Source organism: Phyllostomus hastatus, unplaced genomic scaffold (genome assembly GCF_019186645.2).
Source record: "Phyllostomus hastatus isolate PE091 unplaced genomic scaffold, TTU_PhHast_1.1 phas_contig_551, whole genome shotgun sequence".
Taxonomy (NCBI): Eukaryota; Metazoa; Chordata; class Mammalia; order Chiroptera; family Phyllostomidae; genus Phyllostomus; species Phyllostomus hastatus.
The window spans coordinates 325,649-350,493 of NW_025333909.1; the positions used below are offsets into that span (position 1 = coordinate 325,649).

At 41.7% G+C, this 24,845-nt stretch overlaps 1 protein-coding gene across 1 annotated transcript; it reads right to left on the minus strand.

Annotated features, from left to right (window-relative positions):
- Window positions 1-319: 319 nt before the first annotated feature.
- NONO (non-POU domain containing octamer binding) lies at window positions 320-14,085 on the minus strand. Its single transcript, XM_045847532.1, has 11 exons — window positions 13,959-14,085; window positions 7,959-8,145; window positions 6,767-6,960; window positions 5,056-5,357; window positions 4,364-4,459; window positions 3,978-4,174; window positions 3,544-3,628; window positions 3,021-3,123; window positions 2,418-2,457; window positions 2,076-2,185; window positions 320-1,346 (listed from the first exon to the last, which is right to left on the minus strand). Exons 2-11 carry the CDS (start codon window positions 8,134-8,136, stop codon window positions 1,212-1,214), a joined length of 1,440 nt encoding a protein of 479 aa, XP_045703488.1. The 5' UTR covers window positions 8,137-8,145; window positions 13,959-14,085; the 3' UTR covers window positions 320-1,211.
- Window positions 14,086-24,845: the final 10,760 nt, after the last annotated feature.

Below are 24,845 nucleotides of genomic sequence, written 5' to 3' on the forward strand. Positions count from 1 at the left end.
CACTGAGACCGTTTTAGATTTACCATGCCAATTCCAACCCTCTGACATACCAGCAGCTGCTCAGAAACAAATAGCAATTGAGACCCCTCCCAGCTCAATGAGGGTACCCCAATCCATTTTCTTTCTTTCAAACAGCTTCCCTCCCATCCTATTATTTCTGTGTGCCACCAATGGCACCGATCTTTGTCAACCACTTCAGTCACAGTATGCACCCAACCCCTGCCAAGTTTGCCTAGATGGATACTTTATAAAACCTAGTGCTCATCTCCTGAGACGTAACTCCCCTCCCTCCCTTCCCCTTCAAAAATAGCACAGAAGATTAAAAGGCTTAAAATGTATTTTAATAAGTTGATGCTGCATTACTGCTCCATTTTCCAGAAAAACTCCAGAGGTATCAGGGACAAATCAAACATGGTACACCAATTAAAAAAATGCACAGCGTAACTACCTAGGATAGGCAAGGCTAAGAGCTACTGTCGAACATTCAGCATACAGCAACCCTGTTCCCAAGATTGTACTAGGCCTATCAAGAAAAGCTGTTATCGGCAACATCAGACACAAGACCGCCATTCCTGGGTCGTCCCTACCCAAGAAGGAGGAGGAGGCAAGTTAACACAAGATTTTTTTAAAAGATATACTAAAATGAAAATCTCTAAGAGAAAATGTCTTCCTTAGGACATGAAGGGATAATATATGGGATATAACAGAACCGTATGTATGTTATCTGTGACCTCTGCGGACATTTGCCTGAATTCCCACCTGGGAGTGAATAGAATGATGGGGCTAAATTCATTGGGGGATGTTGGTGGGTTTTGGGGTATATGTGGCAGTGTCTCTGGGGTCGGGGAACTTAAGAATGAAAAAGCAAATACGACAGGATAAACAAAGAATGGAATGATCAAGATTAATGGGGGCTCTAACTGGATCCACTCTGCCATTGTTCCCTCCCTCCCAGGCCCTCAATAATCAATCGCATGAGACTTCAGGAATGCACCACACAGACATGATTAAATGATATACCATACAGAATTCATTTGTTAAATATTGCCCCTCCCTTGCCCTCTGCCTCCAGCATACTCCCTAGAGTAGTACAGGCAGGGAAGACCTAACTATTGGGAGGAATCCCTAACACTTCTCCAGGGTAGAATTCCGGCTAGTCCAAAAAGGGTCCTTCTCTTAAGGGTTTTGGGGAACTAGACAATGCAATTTTATTAGTAACGGCGACGTTTGTTTGGAGCAAATTCAGCTCCAGGAGCTGCTCGGTTGAATGCAGGAGGGGTTCCACCAATTGCCCCTATTCCTTCCATTGTAGCAGCTTGGCCGAAGCGTTCGGTAGTTGGTGGGGTCTTAAAGGGAAAAAGAGGAACATTACAATATAACCTATGTCCTAAGCTTCCCACCCATGTGCAGCCCCTCCCTTGGAGGCCATCTCCACCCAATTTTTCAAGGCTCCTGATGCTGGGGGTGCCTTAGCCTGTTTAAAACTCTGTGGATAGATGTCCCTGAAAGAAAGGTCGCCTGGATTACAGACCCACCCACCCATCCTACCTTTCACTTTTGAGCCCTATTCTTACTGGCTAAGCAATATCACACATTAAATTCCTAGGATGGGTAAGCTCTACCTACATTTTTTGTCCTGAACTAGCTACATGGACAAGGGCAGGCGACCACTCTTCAAGCAACCTGAAACTCATCCTGTCTTAACATCTTTGACACGAGAACTAAAACTACCTCAGGATTCTATGAACCATAAAGCCTTTTGCATTCACACCTATTTTATGCGGTAACACCTAGCCTTCACTGCCTTCTCGACGAAGAACCTGTTCATCCAGGGAAGCAATGGACAATAACATGGGCCTATCAGAGGCCTCTGCTTACTCCTAATAAAGTATAGTTTGAGATTGGGTTTGCTCAAGATTCAAAAATAAAGATCCCGAGGTTACATTTAATGGGTTAATAGTGGGTCTAAACACTGATCTATAGCAAAATCATGGCAGGCCCGGAGACTGTGGAGGCAAAGTCCTTTCTTCTCTTATCACCATTTAGAATTACTCTAAGGCCCCGCATTTCATTACCAATCCCAAGGTTCCATCTGGCATCATAGTGGCAGGTCCTGGAGGAGCTGGGGTACCAGCAGGCACAGGAGCAGGGGGCATGGCGCCTCTGTTATTTATGCCCATAGCACCTAAAGCAGAGTAGTGCAATCAGTACAGGAGACAGATATCGTCAGTTTCTTTCTGTTCTAAAGGAAACAATTCAAGATCTTTGGGCTAAGACATGTTACTCCACCCGCCCCCCCAAATGATGCTCCCAGAAATGCGAACTACTTAAATCTGGCCTATATGAGATAAGCTACATAGTTCAGCAGAGATGAGACAAAAATGGAAATCAGAGCCATTAACCTCCTGATTCCTTACCTCCCATAGCCATCTGGCCCATCCGTATCTCCTGCTCTCTCTAAAAAAACAAAAAAACACGCTTTGTGTCTAAGACGGCACTGGATTCTACCATAATCCACTAAGGACCACACACTAGGGGGAGTAGATAGAGTGATAACACATCCCAAGTGCACTGAGACCAAGCTGAGGAACACCAACAGCTTCTTGCAAGTTATGCAGTGAGTTAAGACCAGCTAATGGGACACAAGTCAGAGCCTCCTCTTAGGTATAGGAGAGCTGAAAGGGGAAAGATGGCTCATTTCTTCTACAACTCCAACCTATACAACTGCGAGTACAGCAGAGGACTCATCAAGGCGGCTAAGGAACTGGATATACCTCGCCCTGCAGTCACTAAGCCTAAACTGCACATTCTGGGCCCCATCCTAAATTGCCTGTGGGGCAAAAAGAGCTCTCCTTCAAACCTTACCTTTCTTTCTTGTGAATTCTTTCTAAAAGGAATTGCACAGACTGGAAAAATTGATCGTAACCTGGTATATTGTATAGCCCTAGTGGCAGACAATTCATGGTGGTTTTGTCATATCATGACTGGCCTGGTACAGTATGGGCACAAAAAAGATATACCGCATCAGGGAAGGTTCCCTTGAATCCTTCCTGCTGTCTCCGCATCATTTCTTCCTGCTGTCTCCGCATCTCTTCTTCACGGCGCCTGCGCTCCTCTTCCTGCCTACACAGAGAATTGCCAAGGTATTTAAGCAGAGGCATTCCAGAACTTGAGCAGATAATAGGGGACTCAGCCAAAGGGATCAAGAGCCCAGTGAAAATTATCATAGTTCTCCAGCAAACTCAATGTTAAATGTGCCCAGCCCCAAAGCAGCCCAGATATGTCTCTTGGGGGAAAAAAGTTCTCCTTTCCTAAAGGAGCCCCATGAGACCAGCATTCAGCTGCTTTCCCTTTGGGGTAGCCCAGAATAATTCCCAGAACAACAGGCAGCTGAAATATCTCCCTTCCAAAGGGAGAACTTCAGAAACAGCCAGAAATGTTTGCCAATACATTTACAAATGCATGAGGTAGCGTGGTGGTAGGAAGCATTAGTGAGACACTACCTTTTAGAGTTGCTGGAGTAAAGGGGGTGAGAAGGGTTACCTGAGCTCTAGTTGCTTTCGTTTTTGCACTTCTTGGTTGTGCAGCTCTTCCATCCTCCGTAGTTCTTCTTGACGCCTCATCAGATCTAGAAAAACAACATACTGATTGAGAGTACTCTTCATTCTCCTCATATGGGCCCAAAAATTTTCCATAATTAAAGATCTAGGAAGCAAAGGGGATATATAATCCCCGAGTGGCCATCCGAGGTATCCAGATTCCAAAAATAAAGCCAAACCTATTATTTCCTTTCTCCACAGAATCCAGTATTCTCTGCCACATCTCCAAGCTCATCTGCCTACCAAGATCAACAAAATATTTCAGAGAATAAAAGTAGAGGTTTAGGCCTTTCTCTACTGATTGATACAAAGAAACTCCGGAAATAAACTTAATTTTGGTTCTTTTTCTAGTTTTAAGACGTATAGGCCTATACTCACCCTGCCTCATTAGCATGACCTGGTGCTCATGGCGAGCAGCCTCCATCTCCATCTCCAGTTTCTCGCGAGCTTCCTTGATGTTGCGGTCCACTTGGTCCTGCTGCTGTTTCTCCATTTCAATAAGTGCCTTCCAGCGCATGGCATACTCATACTCAAAGGAGCCAGGCTGTGCAAATCTAGGTGGCTGCTCCCGCTCCCTAAAGACAAGGTTCCTGGGTTACTAAAACTGTCCAGTATTCTAACTAAGCAAGGCATTCTCCCTGAGGGCCAAGATAATGGCTGCCAGTGAACGCATATAGCAAAGGCCTGCCTCTTTTACACATCCTTTTACAAGCTTCCTTGAGAACAGACAAACACCCAAAAGGGAATCTGCCAGGACTACATACTTGTGAAATTGCTGGTTCTTTATAACCAGCTTCTCTGGAAGTCCCTCTTCATCATCTAACTGGTCCATGGGCTCCACAGTCACAGGCCGAGGAAATCTGGGAAAAAGCAAGATCAAATTATACCCTGCACTAGGCGCCCTCTCTACATCTGCCACTGACACGAAGAACTAGTTTTAGAGGTCAGGACTAGACAATTAACCCTTTGAAGGGGTTTTATACCTAGTCCCAAGTAACCAATTCCTTTTAATAGCATTATGTGGAACCTGGGGTTGACAGGAGCAAGTCAAGCTTCAGATCTCTGAATGTAGCCTTAAAAAAGACGTTCAAAGAAAGTAGATACGGTACTTAAGTGCAGCCTAAATATCTGGGTATCTACAGAACTCTAGACAACAACTTGGGAGTAAATACTAAGATGCGGCACACACAAAACTACTTTCAGAATTATAAAACTTCAAAGGGGAGATTTAATACTGATTACAAGACGACCTGCTGAAGGACTGAAAAAGTTTATTTCTTAATCCTCACACTACTTGCATTAATTTAAAATTGCACTGAAAACCCTTCTAGAAAGCTGAATTAGTATCAACAGTCTTTAAATGAACAAAGGAATAGGGTTCCCAAAGACTAACTCCCCAGACCACACAAAAAAGTAACTATCTAAGGTCTATTTCTGAAAACGACCCCTCACTCACGTAGTTAGCAGAAAGGAGCCTTCACTGCATCTGTCCAGAGCTTTCCGAGCAGCTGGCTTCCCTGAGAATTCAACAATGCCTTTTCCAGAGGGCCTTCCTCGATCATCCACAATGACTACAGCCCTCTCCACCTGGCCGAACACAGAAAAGGCTTCCTCCAGCAGTTCATTGGACACATACTGAGGAAGGTTTCTAACTGTAAGGGATGCACTATGGCAGGCAAAGCGCACGCGCAGCTGCTTTCCACGGAGTGGCATGTTGTCCAGCTCCACTTTAGCAATCTCTGCCAGAGTTCTTGTTTCCTAGAAAGCAGAGGAAGTTAGAATAATTCAGTTTGAGAGAACTGCACAGTTATCGAGAGTCTAAAGTAACACAGCTCAGAATGCCTCAAAATAACAGGAGTATGGCTATAAGTGTAGTAAGAAACATGGATCAAACTGGGAGAATAGAACTGTATGTTTCAGTTAACTCGTTGGTTAGTGTAAGTGCTCTTTATGGCCTTGCAACAATCCACCTGGAAATCCGGAAAGTTAGCAACACTTAATGGCCATCGGTATCACAGGTTATTCTTCCAAGTGGTAACAGATCACATGGACAATGACCAGCCTAAAACCTACCCTTACAATACAGTAGCTAGAATATTTAAATTTCAGCTAGCTATATACAAGTTACCAGAATCACTTATATCCTCCAAGAGGCCTCTTTAGAACCACAGATCTTGATGGGACCCCCTTCACATCACTGAAGAGGAATCTGAGCCCCAGAGAACATGACTTGCCTATAGAGTCTTGAGTGAGTGGTAAATCTGGAAGGAATACTAGTTCTGACCACATCATGTTCCTCACTTATGGAGACAAATAATGCCTAGAAAGGTGTCCCCCCCATACACTCTACATTTCCTTAATCAGATTAGATTAAAAAAAAAAAGATCTACACTTAAAAATAATTAAGACAATAAATTTTATGTTATATATATTTTAGCATAATTACATTTAAAAAAATAGATACAAAGAGAACTATCCCCTCATGGTTTTAAAGAGTCTTAAATGAAACAATACATGTAGTAGAAGGGCTCTGGGAATAAATTATATAAACTTTGACCATTACTAAAATAAAAACCTTTTCCCATTTTTCCTGGGAAGAAAAACCTCTAACATACTAAAATATTTCTGAAGGGTAGTAAATAGGGGAAGAGTATATGTAAAACAAGACGAACTGTGAGTTGTTAATTCCTGATGCTGAGTAATACGTGCAGGTTCAATATACTCTTCTGTCTACTTCTGTATGTTTAAAATTTCCTAATTAAAAAAGTTCCGCCCTGGCTGGCGTAGCTCAGTGGATTGAGCGCGGGCTGCAAACCAAAGCATCGCAGGTTCAATTCCCAGCCAGGGTACATGCCTGGGTTGCAGGCCATGGCCCCCAGCAACCACACATTGATGTTTCTCTCTCTCTCCCTCCCTTCCCTCTCTAAAAATAAATAAACAAATCTTAAAAAAAAAAAAAAAAGGTGGGTGCTTTAAACATGCATCTAATGTGCAAATTTAAAAAAAAGTTCCAAAGGGCCTACTTTAGCCCTAGTATCTTAGGAAAATAAACCTTTATTATAATAAAAACCTATGAGGTTTTAAGAGACAATCTGAGAATTATTTACTGTCTAATTTTCCATACCCATCATTCCCCAGCTTTGTTTTATAAACCTACAGTTGCTTACCAAGCGGATAAAGCCAAAGCCCTTATCCTTATGAATGAAGACTTCGCCTGCCTTCCCATATTTCTCAAATAGTTTCCTCATTTCCTCCTCAGTGATGTCAGGAGGAAGATTGCCCACAAAGAGCCGGCTACGCTGGGTGAAGGTCTTCTCTCCTGGTTTCCTAAAATTCTTCAGGTCAATAGTCAAGCCTTCATCTGAGAGAAGACACATAGTCAATCAAAGATTGAGGAAAGAGATTTACAGTCATTCTCAAAGAGCTACAACTACTGCTAGATTAGGAAACCTAATTGCTACAGGAAAACAAAACACTATTTCCCATTGCAATCTATCCACTAACCACTTATCCTTAAATTGTACCTTAAGACTCTGAAAGCAGTATCAAGACATCGGGGGGGGGCGGGGGGGGGATGATGGGGAATGTCTCAAAAGCTCTACTGTGGGCCAGGACCCAACCTGGACTAAGTCATAGACAGAAAGACAATACAGGAGCTATTGGCTAAAGAGAAAATTACGCAAGTCAAGAATTCATGTGAGAAGGGACAGATTTTTAAATGTAAAACATAACTGCTCTATTCCCCTATCTCACCAATCTTTATAACCTTAATAGTTCCCGTTCTTTCATGCTTGGGGATAATAGAGTGTAAAGAAATGAGTTAGAAAAGAGTATTCTTTGTAGAAATCTCTGGAAATAAAGAGGGTTGAAGTAGGTTCTAGTCTTAGCGGCATACCACAGGTGTTCAAAGTTTGCTGAACAACTGGGAACATACCTTTAAAGACTCTTCACCAATTAAAACATGGGCTGGCACAGGCCCCAGGCTGAAAGTGTAATAATTACTCAGTACCAGACTACTTCCCCATTAAGTCTTAAAGACTTGTTCTATATGTTCCCTAACTACCAGTCATCTGATTATCTCAAAGAAACTAAGCTGAGGTAAAACACGCAGACATCTGTTTAGCAGTAAAATGTGTAAACACAGCAAAACAACCTAAACTCAATTGCTATCCTATAACATGTCTGCTCCTTGGTTTCAGACAATCAGCCTTTTTCTATCTTAAGTAGTATTAAGAGGTAAACAGAGAAAAGAAAAGCAAAGACCCATTTTTTTAATAATCCCAAAAGACTAACCTAAAATCCAAGAACCCATTCCCAAGAGGGAACCTATCTCTACCCCATCACTTAGCATGCACTCACTCTGGCTGCTGGCTTGTTGCCCATTTGCAGGTATTGTTGGTGGCGGTGGCTGCTGTTGCTGCTGCTGCTGCTGCTGTTGCTGCTGCTGCTGCTGGTGGTGCGGCTGGTGGTGATGCTGATGATGCTTCCTTGGAGCATGGTTTTGCTTCTCCAAGTTAAAGGTTTTATTGCTCTGCATTTTTAAACCCTAAAAATAAAATATGAACTGTCAAATACATTCAGTGCTAAGAATGCAATCACTCACCTTTGCTACCCTGGCTTTTGCCAGACCCAAACAATTGGTTATTTTGAATAGTGTGGCAAAGGAGTACATTAAAAAACATAATATTAAAAACAACCAGGCATTAACAATTATGTGGCACATAGGAACTAGACAAGTACCAGACCAGAAGAGCTTATACTAGGAATGACTTGCAGTATTTGTCCATTCAATAATTTTACACATAATAGGGAACTACCTTCCTAAAAACACCTACCCCCTAAAAATTGACCCTCTCATAATATTAAAGCACATTAAAAAATACAACAATGGAAGCAGATTCTAGTTATCACAAGGACAAAAATTAGTAAGCCTTGTTCTTCTCTGGCACCTTGCACAGTCCTAGCCTACACTAGATACTATGGAATGAACAGCAGGCAAAGTATGGGCTATAGAGTTAGACATACTTAGGTCCGAAGCATGGTCCTAATACTAGTCATGTACTACTTAGTAGTAAATTACTTCTGCATCAGTTTCTTAAGCTATTATAAAGAGTATAACAAATACCTACCTCTCGAAGTGGCTATGTCTACTAATAAATATGTGAAAACAGTAGTTCAAGTACTGGCATATAATACGCACTCAGTAAATATTGTTGCCAATCACAATAAAGATAAATGGCTACCAAAGCAGTAGGAGCAACAAATTAAAAAATAGATATACAAACATAAAATATTAAATTCTGTCATTTAAAAATACAAATAAGATTAAAAAGCAAAATGAAAAGTCTTTGTACAATTCAGACTGAATTCCAAAGTTCATGGTTTTAAAATGCAAATTTTCTTTTCTTTTTTTTTTAATATTTTATTTATTTATTTTTAGAGAGGGAAGGGAGGGCGACAGAGAGAGAGAGAGAGAGAGAAACATCGATGTGCGGTTGCTGGGGTTTATGGCCTGCAACCCAGGAATGTACCCTGGCTGGGAATCGATCCTGGGACACTTTGGTTCCCAGCCCGCGCTCAATCCACTGAGCTACGCCAGCCAGGGCTTAAACTGCAAATTTTCTAACCGATCGGTTTAACAAACTGAGGACAGACTTTGGTATCCAAAAACAGTTCTTTTAGTAAATGAAATAAAGGGGCAAAGTCAATTCTAAATCCTTTCCCCTAAATACAACAAGACCCTGTAGTCAGAATTCAGCTAAAAGAAAGATACAGAAAATGATGTGTTTTTGTGAATACTGTATTAACATATGATCTTTACAATAGTACAACTTATATTCCATAGATGCAATTATGAAATATTCTATCCAAAAGTTGTTTCATAACAAAACAGGTAACAAGAGCTATCAAGATGTTCATATTCTTTAACTCAGATGTTCCTAGAAATTCACCCTAACACTGTAACTTGAAAATCAAGGACACCTGGACAAAACCAAGGAGTGGGGGATCAGGGGTGGGAGGTGCGGATGGCTAGGGTGGGTGGGGGGAGAGTAGTGGGGAGAAAATGAAGACAACTACTTGAACAACAGTTAAAAAACAAAAACAAAACAAAAACAAAACAAAACAAAAAAAAACCCCTGGCTGGTGTGGCTCAGTGGATTGAGCGCATGGGCCTGCAAACCAAAAGGTCACTGGTTCGATTCCCAGTCAGGGCACATGCTCGAAAGCCAACCACACATTGCTATTTCGCTCCCTCTCTCCCCCCCCCATCAAAAAAAAAAAAAAAGCATTTATAGACATTAGGGTAGAACTGTAATCTGTTCTTGAAGGATATTTTTCAAAGTTATTTGCACAGTAAATTCTAAATATGTTTATTCTATTTCTGGGTCTTAAACCACATAATATCACAAAGTCATAGACAATTTATTCCAGCATTTAAATTGACAACACATAAAGGGACTTAAATAAGCTGGGTTAAAAATAACACACACACACACACACACACACACACGAAATATCCACTGCAATGGCCTTTATGGTAACAAAAGAATAAAAATGACTCACATACCCAAAATTTGGGGAAGAGTTTTTAATAAATTATGGTATGTCTATAAAATGGAATGTTACACAGCATTGAAAATTATGAAGACCATGAAAACATGAAAAATGCTGATGCTTTAAGAGGGAAAGGGTTTTTTAAAATGCATGAATGTAGACAAGTAACAAAAGGTAGGCAAAAATGACAACTGTCCTGCTTGTAGGTTATTGATTTTTTTTTAACTAACTTTTGTTACTAATTCATTCAACAAATAAATATTCACTGAATGCCTATTTGCTGGGCACTGTTCTAGGTGCTTGGGGTGCATCAATGAACAAAGCAAAGATTCCTACCTTCTGAGATTTTACCCTCTAGTGAGAGACAAAACAATACACATAATAATTAAATTACATAGTACTTAAGAAGAGGTGTTACCAGAAGATAAAGAAAAACAGGGTGGTGGGCAAAGTGGATAGGGAGTGAGGGGTAGAAGATAGCAATTTTAAATAAGAGCTGTGAGGTAAGCCCCACTAGAAAGTTGACATTTAAATCCAGACTTGGTCATTTATGTCACTTCACCAATTTTATGTTTCTCATTAATATGCACTTATGACAAAATGCTTCTTTGTTATGCCAAGACCCAGTACTAAAAAAGTCACTGTTAACATTCTGGTATATACCCTTCCAGGGGTATTTTATAAATAGGGTATTATAAAAACTATTTGTAAATTTATATGACTATTTCATAAGAGTTTTATAATTCCTTTTCTACTTTATGACACATGACTGACAGTTTTCATGTCTCTGATCTTCTACATTGTTAATGGACATGGTATTCAGCTGCCAACCAAGCCACTGTTGTGTTGGACACCTGAGTTGCTTCTAATTTTTCACCACTATAAACAATGCTCATACCTAAACCTTAGGGCACACCACGGAGCAAATATTCCTCTCACAATTTCCTTTTTTGGTTCTTTACCTTCCAAAACATACATTATCAGTTCAATGACTGTAATCATAATGCACCATTGTATATTCAGCTTTTCTTCATTTCTACAATGTCAACATAATTATAATTTTTAACAGCTACATAAAGCTCAGTGGATTTACTAAACTATTGAACTACTCTACTATGACACATTTAGGTTGTTTTCAACATTTTCTTATTATAATGCTGCAGTAAATATCTTTTGTAGGTTTGTGCTTAATTATTTCCTTAGGATAAAAACAGAATAACTGAATCTGTGACTCTTGCCACATAGTGGCAACCGTTTTGTCAAACAGTTGTAACAACTTTAAATGCCATGAATAGCAGTTTCACAGAAAATGGAATACCTTTTTTAAAAACAGGAAATCACAATTTAAAAGTAAAATGCACAAAAGAAATAAAAACATGCAAAATTCAAGGTCTACCACAGCAACAGTTGGAGGCAGGCTAAGGTGGGCATTAGAATCAGATCTTTTCCTATTTGAGTTCCAGCTATTAAACACCTCTCCTTTCCCTAATGCCAAAGTGCCCTATAACAGAAACTTGAATTACCTTCACAGTCATTTCTTCAACTAGGTCTTCTTATCTCTGGCTAGAATCCAAGGACCCTCTTACCCTCCACTTACATCTTACCCACACCTGATCATTTCATTTCAAAAAGGCCATTTTAGGGGTGGGGTGGGTGGAGGGGGGCAAGAGAGAAAAAATTGGGATAACAGTAATAGAGCAAACAATAAAAAAAGAAGAAAAGAAAGGCCATTGTACAACTTCTTAGTAGGAATGACCTTCCTCTTTGAAAACAAAGTGCCAGATGTTCTAAACCATTTAAGATCACTTCAAGGGAGGTTAGGTTTGAATTTAGAAAATGTAGCCTGGTACTTGAGATGATAATACATGATATTTATCAGCCATTATATGTAAGGCACTGTGCTAAATCTGCATTCTCATTTAGTACTCACAACTATTATACTTCTGAGTAAGAAAAAACGATGCCCATCCAAGGTCACACAGTATGATGGGGCAGGGAAAGGAGAATCTCCTACTCATCACTAAACACCACAAGCTTTGTAAACAAACTCACCTCAATTTCAGAGCCCAACTTACTAGACATGTCACCTGACTTCTGAGCCTCACATTCCTCACCTGTAAGATGGGGGTAACAATATCTAACTCGCAGGGCTGGTTATTTTAAGGACTAAATGAGATCATGTACATAGCAAGCACTTGTTGGCTGCCACTACCCTTATCTCTACACATGGTGGGTGCATAAGCTAGACAAATGTCAGTAATTACATTCTTTCCCTCACTCTTCTGAATTCTAGCAAAAATCACTTGTATAACCAAATTCCCTGACTTTGTGTTTTTATTTCCATAATGTTAATCCGTATAATCCCTCCTTCAGTTTGTCCTTTCCCAAGCAGACACTCAATAGTGAACACTAAGTGATGTTGTATGAAGTCACCTACTCCTGATGATGACCACCAATATAACTTGGAAATACAAGCAGAAATTTCTCAGTAATAAATGCACTGCCCCTGAACCAGGGGACCTTTGAGAAGAGAACAAATATCACAGCAAGGATTTCTGTCCAAAAGACAAACCTGGATGAAGGACTTGCTTGACAAAATATATATTGTTGGTTTAGAAAGACTGGGGATATCAGGCACAAATGTTTAGGTACAGGACACCAAGTACTATATCACACATATCTAAAATCTAAATTAAATGTCCCCTTAATTTTCAGGATAAGGGTCAAAATTTTAAGTGTAAACAACAGGGAAAATCTGGTAAAAATCTACCAGACTGAGATGGCCTCCTGGTTATGAACCAGCCTGAAAGCTGTCGAATACACTGACATGGTAAGGTCCTTTCAAAAAATATTTCTAAGAGTTACTAGGACCTTATATTTCATAACAAGTTGGGCAAAGACTGTATAAATCTAGCCCGTGTCTCCCCCCAACACCAGTTAGCAGATTTATCAAATTAAAATGCACAACAGAAAAATTTTAATTTACGACAAAAAATGCATTTTTGTGTGTAAATCCCATGCAATGTATAGTAAAAAGCAATTCGCTATGTGAAATTCTATTTAACGGGACGTCCTATATTTTATCTGGCTACCCTACACCTACCTCAACCTAGATTTAAGATAGCAAAGTGCCTCCCGGGCTTCTCTAACCTTGACTTCTGTTAAGAACACAAAGAAAGGTGTCACCTTACGATAACCACTTCCCCAAGTAGAAAATACTCCATTAAAAAAAATCCATAAAATTAAGTTTCATTTTTTGTAAGTGATGCTACACATGGGTCGAGTAGCTAGGCAACAAGACTTAAAAGGGCGGGGGGAGGGGGGCCCGCATACAGGAACTGGAGGAGGAACGCAGCGGGTCCTCGCGAGCAGATGAACTTCCCAGCTAAGAGTTTTGACAAAGAAACACCGCCCGGGGGGCCCAGTTGCTCATTCGGAATTCAAGGCCTCGCGAGGCCGAGGGGAGGAGCGCCCGACAAAGCGCCTCCTCCTTCTGCCCCCACTCCAGAGCTCTGGGATGATAGACCCCACACCCTGAGACCCAGGGAACTTACTGACAGGACTAATATTCGAGGCCACGCCGCACAAAGAAACGCGGCGGGAGTCAGGTTTGAGTGGGATAAGCCCCCGCGCGCAGGTGGACTGGTTAACGCGTGCAGCGGCGGGGACAAGGCCTCAAGGGGCCTTGGAACGATCCGCCAGCCTCCCTCCAAATCTAGCCTTGCCCCAGCCTCTTCCTGCAGTGCTTGTCGCGAGAAATCCTACTCCTCTCTCAAAAGAGAAATAAGACGTCCCCAAACTCACCCTCTACCGACTGTTCTTTCCTCGGAGTAACGGCGACGCTACACGGCCTCTACCGTCCCAAGAAAAGAGCGCGCGATGGCCGGAAACGAGACGACGGAGCTCGGTGCCTCCCCAGGGACACAAAGTGGCATTCTCGATTGGTTATGTAAACTGCCAATCAAGGTTCATCTTCAGAGGCGGAATCAGTTTTCCGCCATTTCTACGATCCTATTGGTTGCTGAATGCGAAAGACTTAGGTTCTGGTGAACGACAGATGGGGACAAAGAGCGAGGCTTCGTACCTAATGCGCATGCGTTAGTTGCGTCCGCTAGAGGCCGAAAAGGAAGGGGGGAGGGGGATGGAGGCTCGGAAGGAGAGATGTAAACGGGCTAACGGAAAGACTGGAAGACCAAATGATGGGAGGGGGAGAGGAGGCGGGGGAAGGGAGAGAGAGGAAAATGGAAAGAGAGGGAGAAGGGAAGAAAATGTGCGTGTTAGGCGTGCTCTAAGGATTCCTGCACTGCGCCTGTGCAAGAAGCAAGAGTAACAATGTCATTGTATTCGGTGTCATAGATCTAGCCTTTTCCTACTGAAAAAAAAAAAAAAAAAAGGCCCCGCCATGTTTCTTTTTCACACTTCCTCATTAGGGCTGGCATTCTGACACTTCATACTTCTTCAAGTTTCTGGGTGCTTCGCCTGCTGCCAGGTCTGCCCATGAAGCCCAACTGAAATAATCATCACTATGGTATGGTCGTGGTTATTGTTACGGTTATAAAAAGGAGGGGAGAAGGATGGATGCCCTATTCTCTGTGATTACATAGAATTGTAGCCAGGTACTTATTTCCATGGTAACCAGGAAAACCAGCAGTCCAAACACCACTATTGTTCCCAGGATTTACAGAGATTCAACAGGTGTCATCATTGCCATGGGGACATTGTAAATCTCCAGGTCAGACTGATTCCATATTCTGTAGGACACCAATCGGGTAATCACCTTCATTTTTCAGCAATGCCTAACTAGCCCTGTGGTTAATCAAGGGCTAGGAGGCTCAATTGATAGGTGTTTGTAGTTAATTCTCACTAACTAACTAATTCACACTGAGGGTTTCAGGGTGTCCCAACTGGCTCCACTTTATGTGGGGACATAGTGAAGTAGACCCGCACTGTCCAATAGAGCCTTCTGCGATGATAGAAATGTTCTGTGTCTGCTCTGTTCAGTACAGTAGCTACTGGTCATATGCGACCATTAAGGGCTTAAAATAGGACTAGTGTGACTGAGGAACTGAATTGTTAATTCTATTTCATTTTAATTAGCTAAAATTTAGTCATATATAGCTAGTGCCTGCTATAATTGGGCATACTATCTAGACCAGTGGTACCCGAACTTTTTGATAATAACACCTCTATTATTAAAAAAATTTTTACCTCTATCTTTTCTGAAAAAGACATTTTTCCCTGCTCATGGAAAAAAAAAATCAAACAATACTCAATATCGTAAAGAGAGAGAAAAGTCTCTTTCTCTACTCATTCCAGTGGTTACAATTATGATTACTTTCTTGTATTTCTATTATCTGTATTTTTACTGTCCTGGTCAAACAGAAATGTTTATATTTCTTTATATATGTAGGATTAAGCTATACATTTCTGAGTCATGGCCTCACTGAAAAAATACTTTAGCGGTCTTTCCATATAAATACATAAAGATTTATAGGGACTTTTTAATATTAAGCACCACATGATGGTTTTTAGTATTTGTTATAGGAAAAAAATTATTGAAAAGCTACTATAGATTCAGAAGTGTACATCATTTGTGTATCTCCTCAAGACAACCACATAGGCAAAGAAATGTTAATGAAAACAAATAATTTCAGTACTGTCAGCAAATAAAATAACAATAGCATACCAGAGGTAGAGCGGTAACTGAAAGGAACGAGGCTTTGCTTGAATGGATCAGAAATGGCTTCACAGGAAAGAGCACCTTTGAATTGGGTCTTAACCTAGAGGTTGAATTCAGACCCGTAATTAGGGGGAATTAACTACAAAAACCTATCAATTGAGCCTCCTAGCCCTTGATTAACCACAGGGCTAGTTAGGCATTACTGAAAAATGAAGGTGATTACCCGATTGGTGTCCTACAGAATATGGAATCAGTCTGACCTGGAGATTTACAATGTCCCCCATGGCAATGATGACACCTGTTGAATCTCTGTAAATCCTGGGAACAATAGTGGTGTTTGGACTGCTGGTTTTCCTGGTTACCATGGAAATAAGTACCTGGCTACAATTCTATGTAATCACAGAGACTAGGGCATCCATCCTTCTCCCCTCCCCTCCTTTTTATAACTGTAACCATAACCGTAGTGATGATTATTTCAGTTGGGCTTCATGGGCAGACCTGACAGCAGGCGAAGCACCCAGAAACCTGAGGAAGTACGAAGTGTCAGAATGCCAGCCCTAATGAGGCAGAATGGCCTGTGCTTTAGGGAACTTGTCATGGCTCAAGAGAAGTGGGAAGCTGAGTAATAGGAAATTAGGCTAGAGAGATAGGCGTGGGCCAAATCTTTAAGGGCCTGTACCATACTTCTAAATTTGTCCTTTAATCTGTAGGTGATGGGGAGACATTGAAGGGTTTTTAAAAAGATAACAGTGTCCTTTCTCATTATAACAGTAATATAAAAGTAGTGTATGCTTTTTGAGGGAAAAACTTGAAAACACGCAGAAGTATAAAAAGCATCATAATCCCACTATGCAGAAGTAACTGTTAACATTTTGGTATGTTTTCTTCCAGATTATCTATCACATATATGCACTCATGTGTGTGTAGGGGGTTCATATATATAGATACAGGCAGAGACATAAAGAGACAGAGACAAACAGACTGAAAGACAGCGGTGAAGAGAATAAATTTGTTGTGTACGATAGATTTGAACTTCAGAAAGATCACTGTATTTATGTCTAAAGCTGTTGAAAATATTGCTGCAAACTCAGTGGCTTAAAACAGCAGAAATTTATTCTTTCATAGTTCTGGAAGCCAGAAGTGTGAAATCGAAGTGTTGGCAGGTGTCACGATCCCCCAGGAGGCTCTAGGGGAGACTGCTCTTGTCTTTTCCAGCCTCTGGTGGATTCCGGTGGCATTCCTTGGCATATGGCTGCATCACTCCAATCTCTCTGTCTTCATGGTCACGTGGCCTTTTCCTTTTTATGTGTCAAATCTCCCTCTGCCTCTCTTTTTTTTTTCTTGTCACTAGGTCTTATTTTTTAGCACTTTTTATTGTTGTACAAATACACTTGTCTCCATTTTCCCACCACCACTTTCTCCCACCTCACCCACTCCCACCTCCCACCCTCAATCCTACCCCCTTTGGCTTTGTCCATGGGTCCTTTATACATGTTCCTTGATGACTCTTTCCCTTCTTTCCTCATTATCTCCCTCCCCCATCCCCGGTTACTGTCAGTTTGTTCTTTATTTCAATGTCTCTGGTTCTATTTTGCTTGTTTGTTTTGTAGATTAGGCTCCACTTATAGGTGAGATCACATGGTATTTGTCTTTCACCGCCTGGCTTACTTAGGATAATGCTGTCCAGATCCATCCATGCTGTTGTGAAGGGTAGGAGCTCCTTTTTTTCTGCTGTGTAGTATGCCATTGTGTAAATATACCACAGGTTTTTGATCTGCTCATTTACTGGTGGGCACTTAGGCTGTTTCCAGCACTTGGCTATTGTAAATTGCGCTGCTATGAACAATGGGGTGCACAGGTTCTTTTGAATTAGTGTTTCAGGATTCTTAGGGTATAGTCCCAGCAGTGGAATTGCTGGGTCAAAAGGCAGTTCCATTTTTAGTTTTCTGAAGAAATTCCATACTGTTTTCCACAGTGGCTGCACCGGTATGCATTCCCACCAACAATGTACTAGGGTTCCCTTTTCTCCACAACCTCACTAGCACTTATTGGTTGTTGATTTGTTTATGATGGCCATTCTGACCAGAGTGAAGTGCTATCTCCCCTCTGCCTCTCTCATAAGAACACCTGTCATTACATTTAGGGCCTAGCTTGATAATCTCTCCATCTGAAGATTGTTAACGTAATCATATCTGCAAAGTCCTATCTTCATTTTTTTTTTTTTTGCCATATAAGGTACATTTGCAGGCTCTAGGAATTAGGGCAGGGATATCACTAGGGGCGCATTATTCAGTTTACCACAATCACCCTGGCAACAGGGTGTGTAGCAAGGATTGGAGGAGATAAGCGAGGAGATAGAGACATGTGTTACAACACACAAATAATAATTTCAGGTGAAAGATGAAGAAGACCTGAACTAAGACAGTGGTTGTAGGGATGGAAGAGGAAACCAAATCTAAATATTTAGAAGGTAGGATCAAGGGGACATAATAATCAGTTAAATGTATGGGGGTAAGAAGTAGAAGAAGACTAGAATGATACCCAAGGTTCTGTTTTGGGTGCCTGGTTGTGTCGTTGTGCCGCTGACCAGGAACGGAAACAGAGGAGGCAGAGCACCATTGAGAGAAAGTCAATCAGTACAGTTTTGGTCAAGTTGAGTTCAAGGTGAGAGGAGTCAGCTAAGCAACATAAGGGCCCAAGGGAGGCTCTGAGAGATCATTGTTTTCTAATTCCTATCATTATCAGTCATATGATATTCATTGATTACTTTCAAGGTACTGAACATAATAATATGTGGTCTATCAGTACTAAGGTTGATTCCTGTGTCCTCAATACATTCCCAAACAACTAGATAAACAGGAAGCATCAAACAAGAAAAAGTGAATGGCCCTGATCAGTGTGGCTCAGTTGGTTGGGTGTTGTCCTACAAAGTGAGGGGTCACTGGTTTGATTCCCGATCGGGGCATGAGCCTGGGTTGCGGGTTCAGTTCCTTGCCATTTGAGAGGCATCTATGTCTCTCTCCCTCTCTTTCTCCTTCCCTTCCTCTCTCTCTAAAAATAAATAAATAAAATGTATTTAATGAAACAAACAGAAAAGAAATAGTGAATGGCCTACAGTGCAAGACTGTTTAAAGAACTATAAGTGGATGTCATGGATGTTCAACATCGTACTAGAGGTTGTAGCCAGGAAAACTGGCAAGAAAAAGAAATAAAAGTTATCCAAAATGGAAAGCAAGAATAAAACTATCTATTTGCAGATGACATGGTCTTATATGTAAAAAATGCTAAGGGAACCACTAAAAACATGAGAACTGAAACAAGCAGAGTTTCAGGACACAAGATCAATATACAAACCTGAATTGCGCCCTGGCTGGTGTGGCTCAGAGGATTGAGCGCCAGACTAGGAAGCAGAGGTTCGCTGTTTTGAGGGTCAAAGCACATGCCTGGGTTGCAGGCCAGGTTCCCCGGGGTGGGGAGCGCGAGAAGCAACCACACATTGATGTTTCTCTCCCTCTCTCTCCTTCCCTTCCCCTCGGTCTAAAAATAAATAAATAAATAAATACAATCTTTAAAAAAAGAAAAGAGAAGAAAATGTAAAGGTTATATTATTAAAAAAAAACTGAATTGCATTTCTGTACATTTGCAATGAATAATTTGAAAGCTGAAGTGAGGAACATTTATAACAACGTGAAAGAGAATAAAATGCTTAAGATCAATTTTAACAAAAGAAATCCAAAATTTATGCTCTGAAAACTGCAAAATACTGTTGAAGAAAATTCAAGATCTAAATAAATGGACTTTGATTAATCAGATAACAAGTTAACAAGGATGTGGAGAAACTGGAACTCTGTTGATGGAAATATAAAATAGTGCAGCTAGCCCTGGCTGGTGTGCCTCAGTGGATTGAGTGGCAGCCGGTGAACCAAAGGGTCGCCAGTTCGATTCCCAGTCGGGTCACATGCCTGGGTTGCAGGCCAGGTCCCTAGTTGGGGGGCATATGAGAAGCAACTACACATTGATGTTTCTCTCCCGCTTTCTCTCTCCCTTCTCCTCTCTCTAAAAATAAATTAAAAAATCTTAACAAAAATAAAACTGCGGCTTCTTTGGAAGACAGTCTGGCAGTTACTCAAACAATTGTAAACATGAAGTTACCAGACCCTGGCTCGGTAGCTCAGTTGGTTAGAGCATTGTCCCAATACACCAAAGTTGTGGGTCTAATCTCCAGTCAGGGCACATACAAGAAGCAACCAATGAATGCATAAATAAGTGGAACAACAAATCAATATTTCTCTCTCATTAGTAAAAAATAAACACAAAGTTACCATGTGATCCAGAAATTCTACTCTTCATTATGTATCCAATAAAACTGAAAACCTGTGTCCACATAAAAACTTGTATATGGGAATGTTTATAGCAGCATTATTCAAAATAGCCAAAAAGGTATATCAACTAGTGAATGGTTAAACAAATAATGGTATATGCACACAGTGGCATATTATTCAGCTATAAAACGGAATGTAGTTTTGATTCATGCTACAGCATGGATGGGCCTTCAAAACATTATGCTAAGTGAAAAAAGCCAGTCACAAAAGACCACACATTATGTGATTTCATTTATATGAAATGTCCAGAATAGGTGAATCTATGGAGACAGAAAGTGGAATAGTGCTTGCATAGACTGTGGGGCATGGGGAAACAGGAGAAGATAGCTAAAGTGTACGGGTTTCCTTTTTAAAAAATATTTTACTTTATTAATTTTTAGACTGAGGGGACAGAGGGGAAGGGAGGGAGAAAGAAAGGGAGAGAAATATCAATGTGTGGTTGCCTCTCCTGAGACCCCAACTGGGGACCTGGCCTGCAACCCAGGCATGTGCCCAGACTGGGAATCGAACCAGCGACCCTTTGGTTTGCAGGCTGGTGCTCAGTCCACTGAGCCACACCAGGCAGGGCTAGTTGACCCTCTGTGGAGTAAATTGAAATATGTTGCCTTCAAAACTGGGAGAGATGTTTGGACAGGACAGAGTGAATGTTAAAGAGTAGAGAATAGTCAGAACCACAGTACTAAGTCAGACTTGCAGATAAGGACAAATAGGTCCCTTTTCACCTAGCCTTCTTTTCATGTTTCATCTGTCCCCCATTTCACTTATCCTTCTTTTAAAAGATAAAAATAAAGATAAAGATAAAGATAAAGATAAAGATTCCCTGTTTTTACCTGCCTGCCTTTGCTCCCCTCTTGTTTCCCTCTCATTTCTCTCCTTATTAAGCCTTATATTATAGAAATATTGCTACCATTTGATTTCACTGGGGCTTTTCCCCTTTGTCTCCTTTATTCATCTGTCCAACTATTCATCCAAACAATATTCATTGAGTATCTACCAGGGACTATACTAGATGCTGGAGACAGAAATGAGTAAGAAGTGGTCCCCATTGTTGAGGAGCTCGCAGGCTAGCATTTTCCCAGTGTCTCCCCGAATGCACATTTCCCTTTTCTTCATTTCAGGGTATTTCAGAATGCTATAAAACATTAAATAAGAACCCATGTTTTGTGACTGCCCATTCGTACTGCTTTTTAATTCAAATGTTTTATTGTTTATGCTATTAGAGTTGTCCCAATTTTTCCCACTTTGCCTCCCTCCACCCAGCCCACCCCCCACTCCCACACGAATCCCCATACCGGTGTCCCTGTCAGTTTATACTTCTTAATCCCTTCATCTTTTTTACTCAGCCCCCCAAATCCCCCCTTCCCGTCTGGCAACCATCAGCTTGCTGTCTGTGTCTATGAGCTTGTTTCTGTTTTGTTTGTTTATTTTCTGTTTTAGATTTCACATATATGGTATTTGTCTTTCTCCGTCTGACTTATTTCACTTAATACCCTCTAGTCACGGGGATGTAAAGTGCAGTATAGGGAATATAGTCAATAATATTGTAATAACTACGTATGGTGTCAGGGGGGTACTAGACTTATCAAGGGGGATCACTTTGCAAGTTATATAAATGTCTAACCACTAGGCTGTGCACCTGAAACTAATATAATATTGAATGTCAAATGTAATTGAAAAATAAAAAAAATTACAGAAGAATCCATATGTTTCCAGAGTGAGTTTCAAAGGGTGAACCTTACTCTAATCAATGACTTCTGAATAGTAGCTCCATTTGTTTGGCCGCGTTCTATGTAGACTTGCCTGTCATGAGAAAATGAAAGTTTGACATCCAGCAGTAATTAGTTAAATAAAGCATGGTGCATCCAAATGCTAGGAAAAATATACAACCATTGCAACTGTGTTGGAGAACATTTTGTACAAGATAATTCCAATTTTGTAAAAAATATGCATGGAAAAACCCCTGAAAGGATATACATCAAAAAGGGCAGTGGTTATGCCCTGACTGGCATGACCCAGTGGGTTGGGAGTCCTTCAGCAAAACAAAAGTTTGCCGGTTCAATTCCCAGTCTGGGCACATGCCTGGGTTGCAGGCCAGGCCCCCAGTGAGGGGCACGCAAGAGGCAACCACCCAGTGATGTTTATCTCCCTCTCCTCTTCTCTCCCTTCCCCTCTGTAAAAATAAATAAAATCTTTAAATAAAAAAAGAGCAGTGGTTATTTCCAAGTCTAATAGGTGGGATATAAGTGATTATTACTTTCTTCTTCAGATTTTCCATGCTTTCCAAAATTTTTACAATGAACATTTATTTCTGTTTTTGTAATTAGAAAATATATATAAGCCCTGGCTGGTGTGGCTCAGTGGATTGGGTGATGGCCTGTGAATCGAAATGTTGCTGATTCAATTCCAGGTCAGGGCACATACCTGGGTTGTGGGCTACGACCCCAGTTAGTGGCACGAGAGGCAACCAGTCAATGTATCTCTCACACATCGATGTTTCTCTCCCTCTCTTTCTCCCTCCCTTCCACTCTCTCTAGAAATGAATAAATAACATCTAAAAAAGAAAAAAAAGATATAATTAAAATGAAAGGGCTCTCTCAATGTAGCAAACAACTGTAAACCTACTTTTTAAAAAAGATTTTATTTATTTATTTTTAGAGAGGGGAGGGGAGAAAGAGAGGGAGAGAAACATCAATGTGTGGTTGCCTCTGGTGCGCCCCCTACTGGGGACCAGCAACCCAGGCATGTGCCCAGACTGGGGATTGAACTGGTGACCCTTTGGTTCGCTGACTCGCACTGAATCCACTGAGTCACACCAGCCAGAGTTGTTTTCTTTTTCTTTCTTTCTTTCTTTTTAAGATTTTATTTATTTATTTCTAGAGCAAGGTGAAGTGAAGGAGAGACAGGAGAGAAACATCAACGTGTGGTTGCCTCGCACACGCCCCCTACTGGCGACCTGGCCCAAAACCCAGGCAAGCGCCCTAGACTGGGATTAGAATCAGCAAACCTTTGGTTTGCAGGCCCACGCTCAATCCACTGAGCCACACCAGCCAGGGCCAGGGGTGTTTTCTTATCTCCTTTTAAAGATGAGAAAACTAAGACCTGGTGACTTGACAAGTGACTTGTCCAAAGTCAACTGGCTAAAAAGCGGTCAGAACTGAGAATAGAATCCTGGTTTACCTCTCCAGAACCCAGCCAGTTTCGTGCAACCATGCTACCCTGAACTATTAATATACCATTAAACCCCACTTAGATGGTCTCATCTCAACTTGAAACCAGGCACTCTCCATAAGCGGAGTGGCCAAGGATCCAAGCATGTGTTGAGAAGGGTAGTCAATATACAAAAGAAAGAGGTATTCCAACTTATGAAGGAACAAATTGAAAACGCAAAGGGAGAAACAGGGACATAGAAATAAGCAGAAGGTGGGAGACAGGTACACAGAATGCCAGTTAAGATAAAGAGAAAGCTAGTGGGGACATCTGCAGTAGTGTCAACAATAAAAATAAAGAAAAAAAGATACAGAGAAAGCTGAATTTGGGAAAACTCTTGGTATTATCTTTGTGTATAAGAAGAGAGCAAAGATAACCTCAAGGCCTAGTGGGGAGTGAGGAAGGATAGGGTTTCTGGGAAAGTGAATGAGACAGGGGAGGATAAAACTCCCAGGACTGTAAGGCTAGGAAAGGCTTAGTGTGGGAAGGAAGCAAGGCCCAGAGCAAAGAGGCAGGCAGGAGTAAACACTGGACACCAGACCATCTTGTTCCTAAATCTGTTCCAGGACTCCGCTCTAGCATGAACCTCCACTAGTACCTCAGATACTAAATGCTCTTCAGCCCTTAGGCGTTGGAGGAGGAAGCTGGGGTGCGGGGATTGTAAAGTGCTCAAACTACAATGGGGACTGAGAATGGATCCTGGCACACATTTTTTTTAAAGCCCGTAGGCCTAATGCTGGTGCCCCTTCCCCCCATCCCACTTTAGCCTCAACCTCAGCCACACCCACATGCTAAGGACCATCCAGGAGGGACGCGAGTGTGTGTGTGCGCGCGTGCGTGCTCGTGCATATGAGAGGCAGAGAGACAGAGACCAAGACAAAAAGAGACCCAGAGAGAGAGATTACGCGCCTGGGAGAGGGTGGGTGGGTGGGTGTGTGTGGGGGGGGAGAGATCGACCGGGATGGAAAGAAAGAGAGAGGGAGGGAGAGAGGGAAAGAGGCAGGGAGAGGCAGAGAGAGAAAGGAGGAAGGAGACCTACCAGCCTTGGTGAGGAAGACTACTGAAGAGATAACGCAGGGTGCCCCTGCAGGAAGACTCAGGGAGAAGATCCCAGAACTTACCCTAAGACCCCTGAGGGAGTGGGGGGGAGTGTCTTTTGCAGGACCTGGTTTTGGAGTCGTCGGGCAGTAACGGTTACTGCAGAGGCGTTGTCACTGAGCCAGAGCCATTTAACCCGCCCTGGGTAGCTGGAGTGCAAGCTTAAGACACCCCACAACTATGACTCTCAGAATGGTTAGGGGGGCCCAAGGCTGCAGACAAGGGGAGGAGGGGCACATGAGGGCTGGGTCCCTGCCTCCCCCCACCCTCTGCTGTCACTCATTACCCCACAGTCGCCCAGGGGGCGGGCCCCGGAGAGGTGGG

Coding starts and splice junctions, on each gene's coding strand:
- NONO (XM_045847532.1), bottom strand. CDS start 8,136: ATGCAGAGCAATAAAACCTTTAACTTGGAGAAGCAAAACCATGCTCCA. Junction 4,175..4,363: donor AAGAACCAGCAATTTCACAA/GTATGTAGTCCT, acceptor CCTTGTCTTTAG/GGAGCGGGAGCAGCCACCTA. Junction 1,347..2,075: donor CAGATGGAACCTTGGGATTG/GTAATGAAATGC, acceptor TTTCCCTTTAAG/ACCCCACCAACTACCGAACG.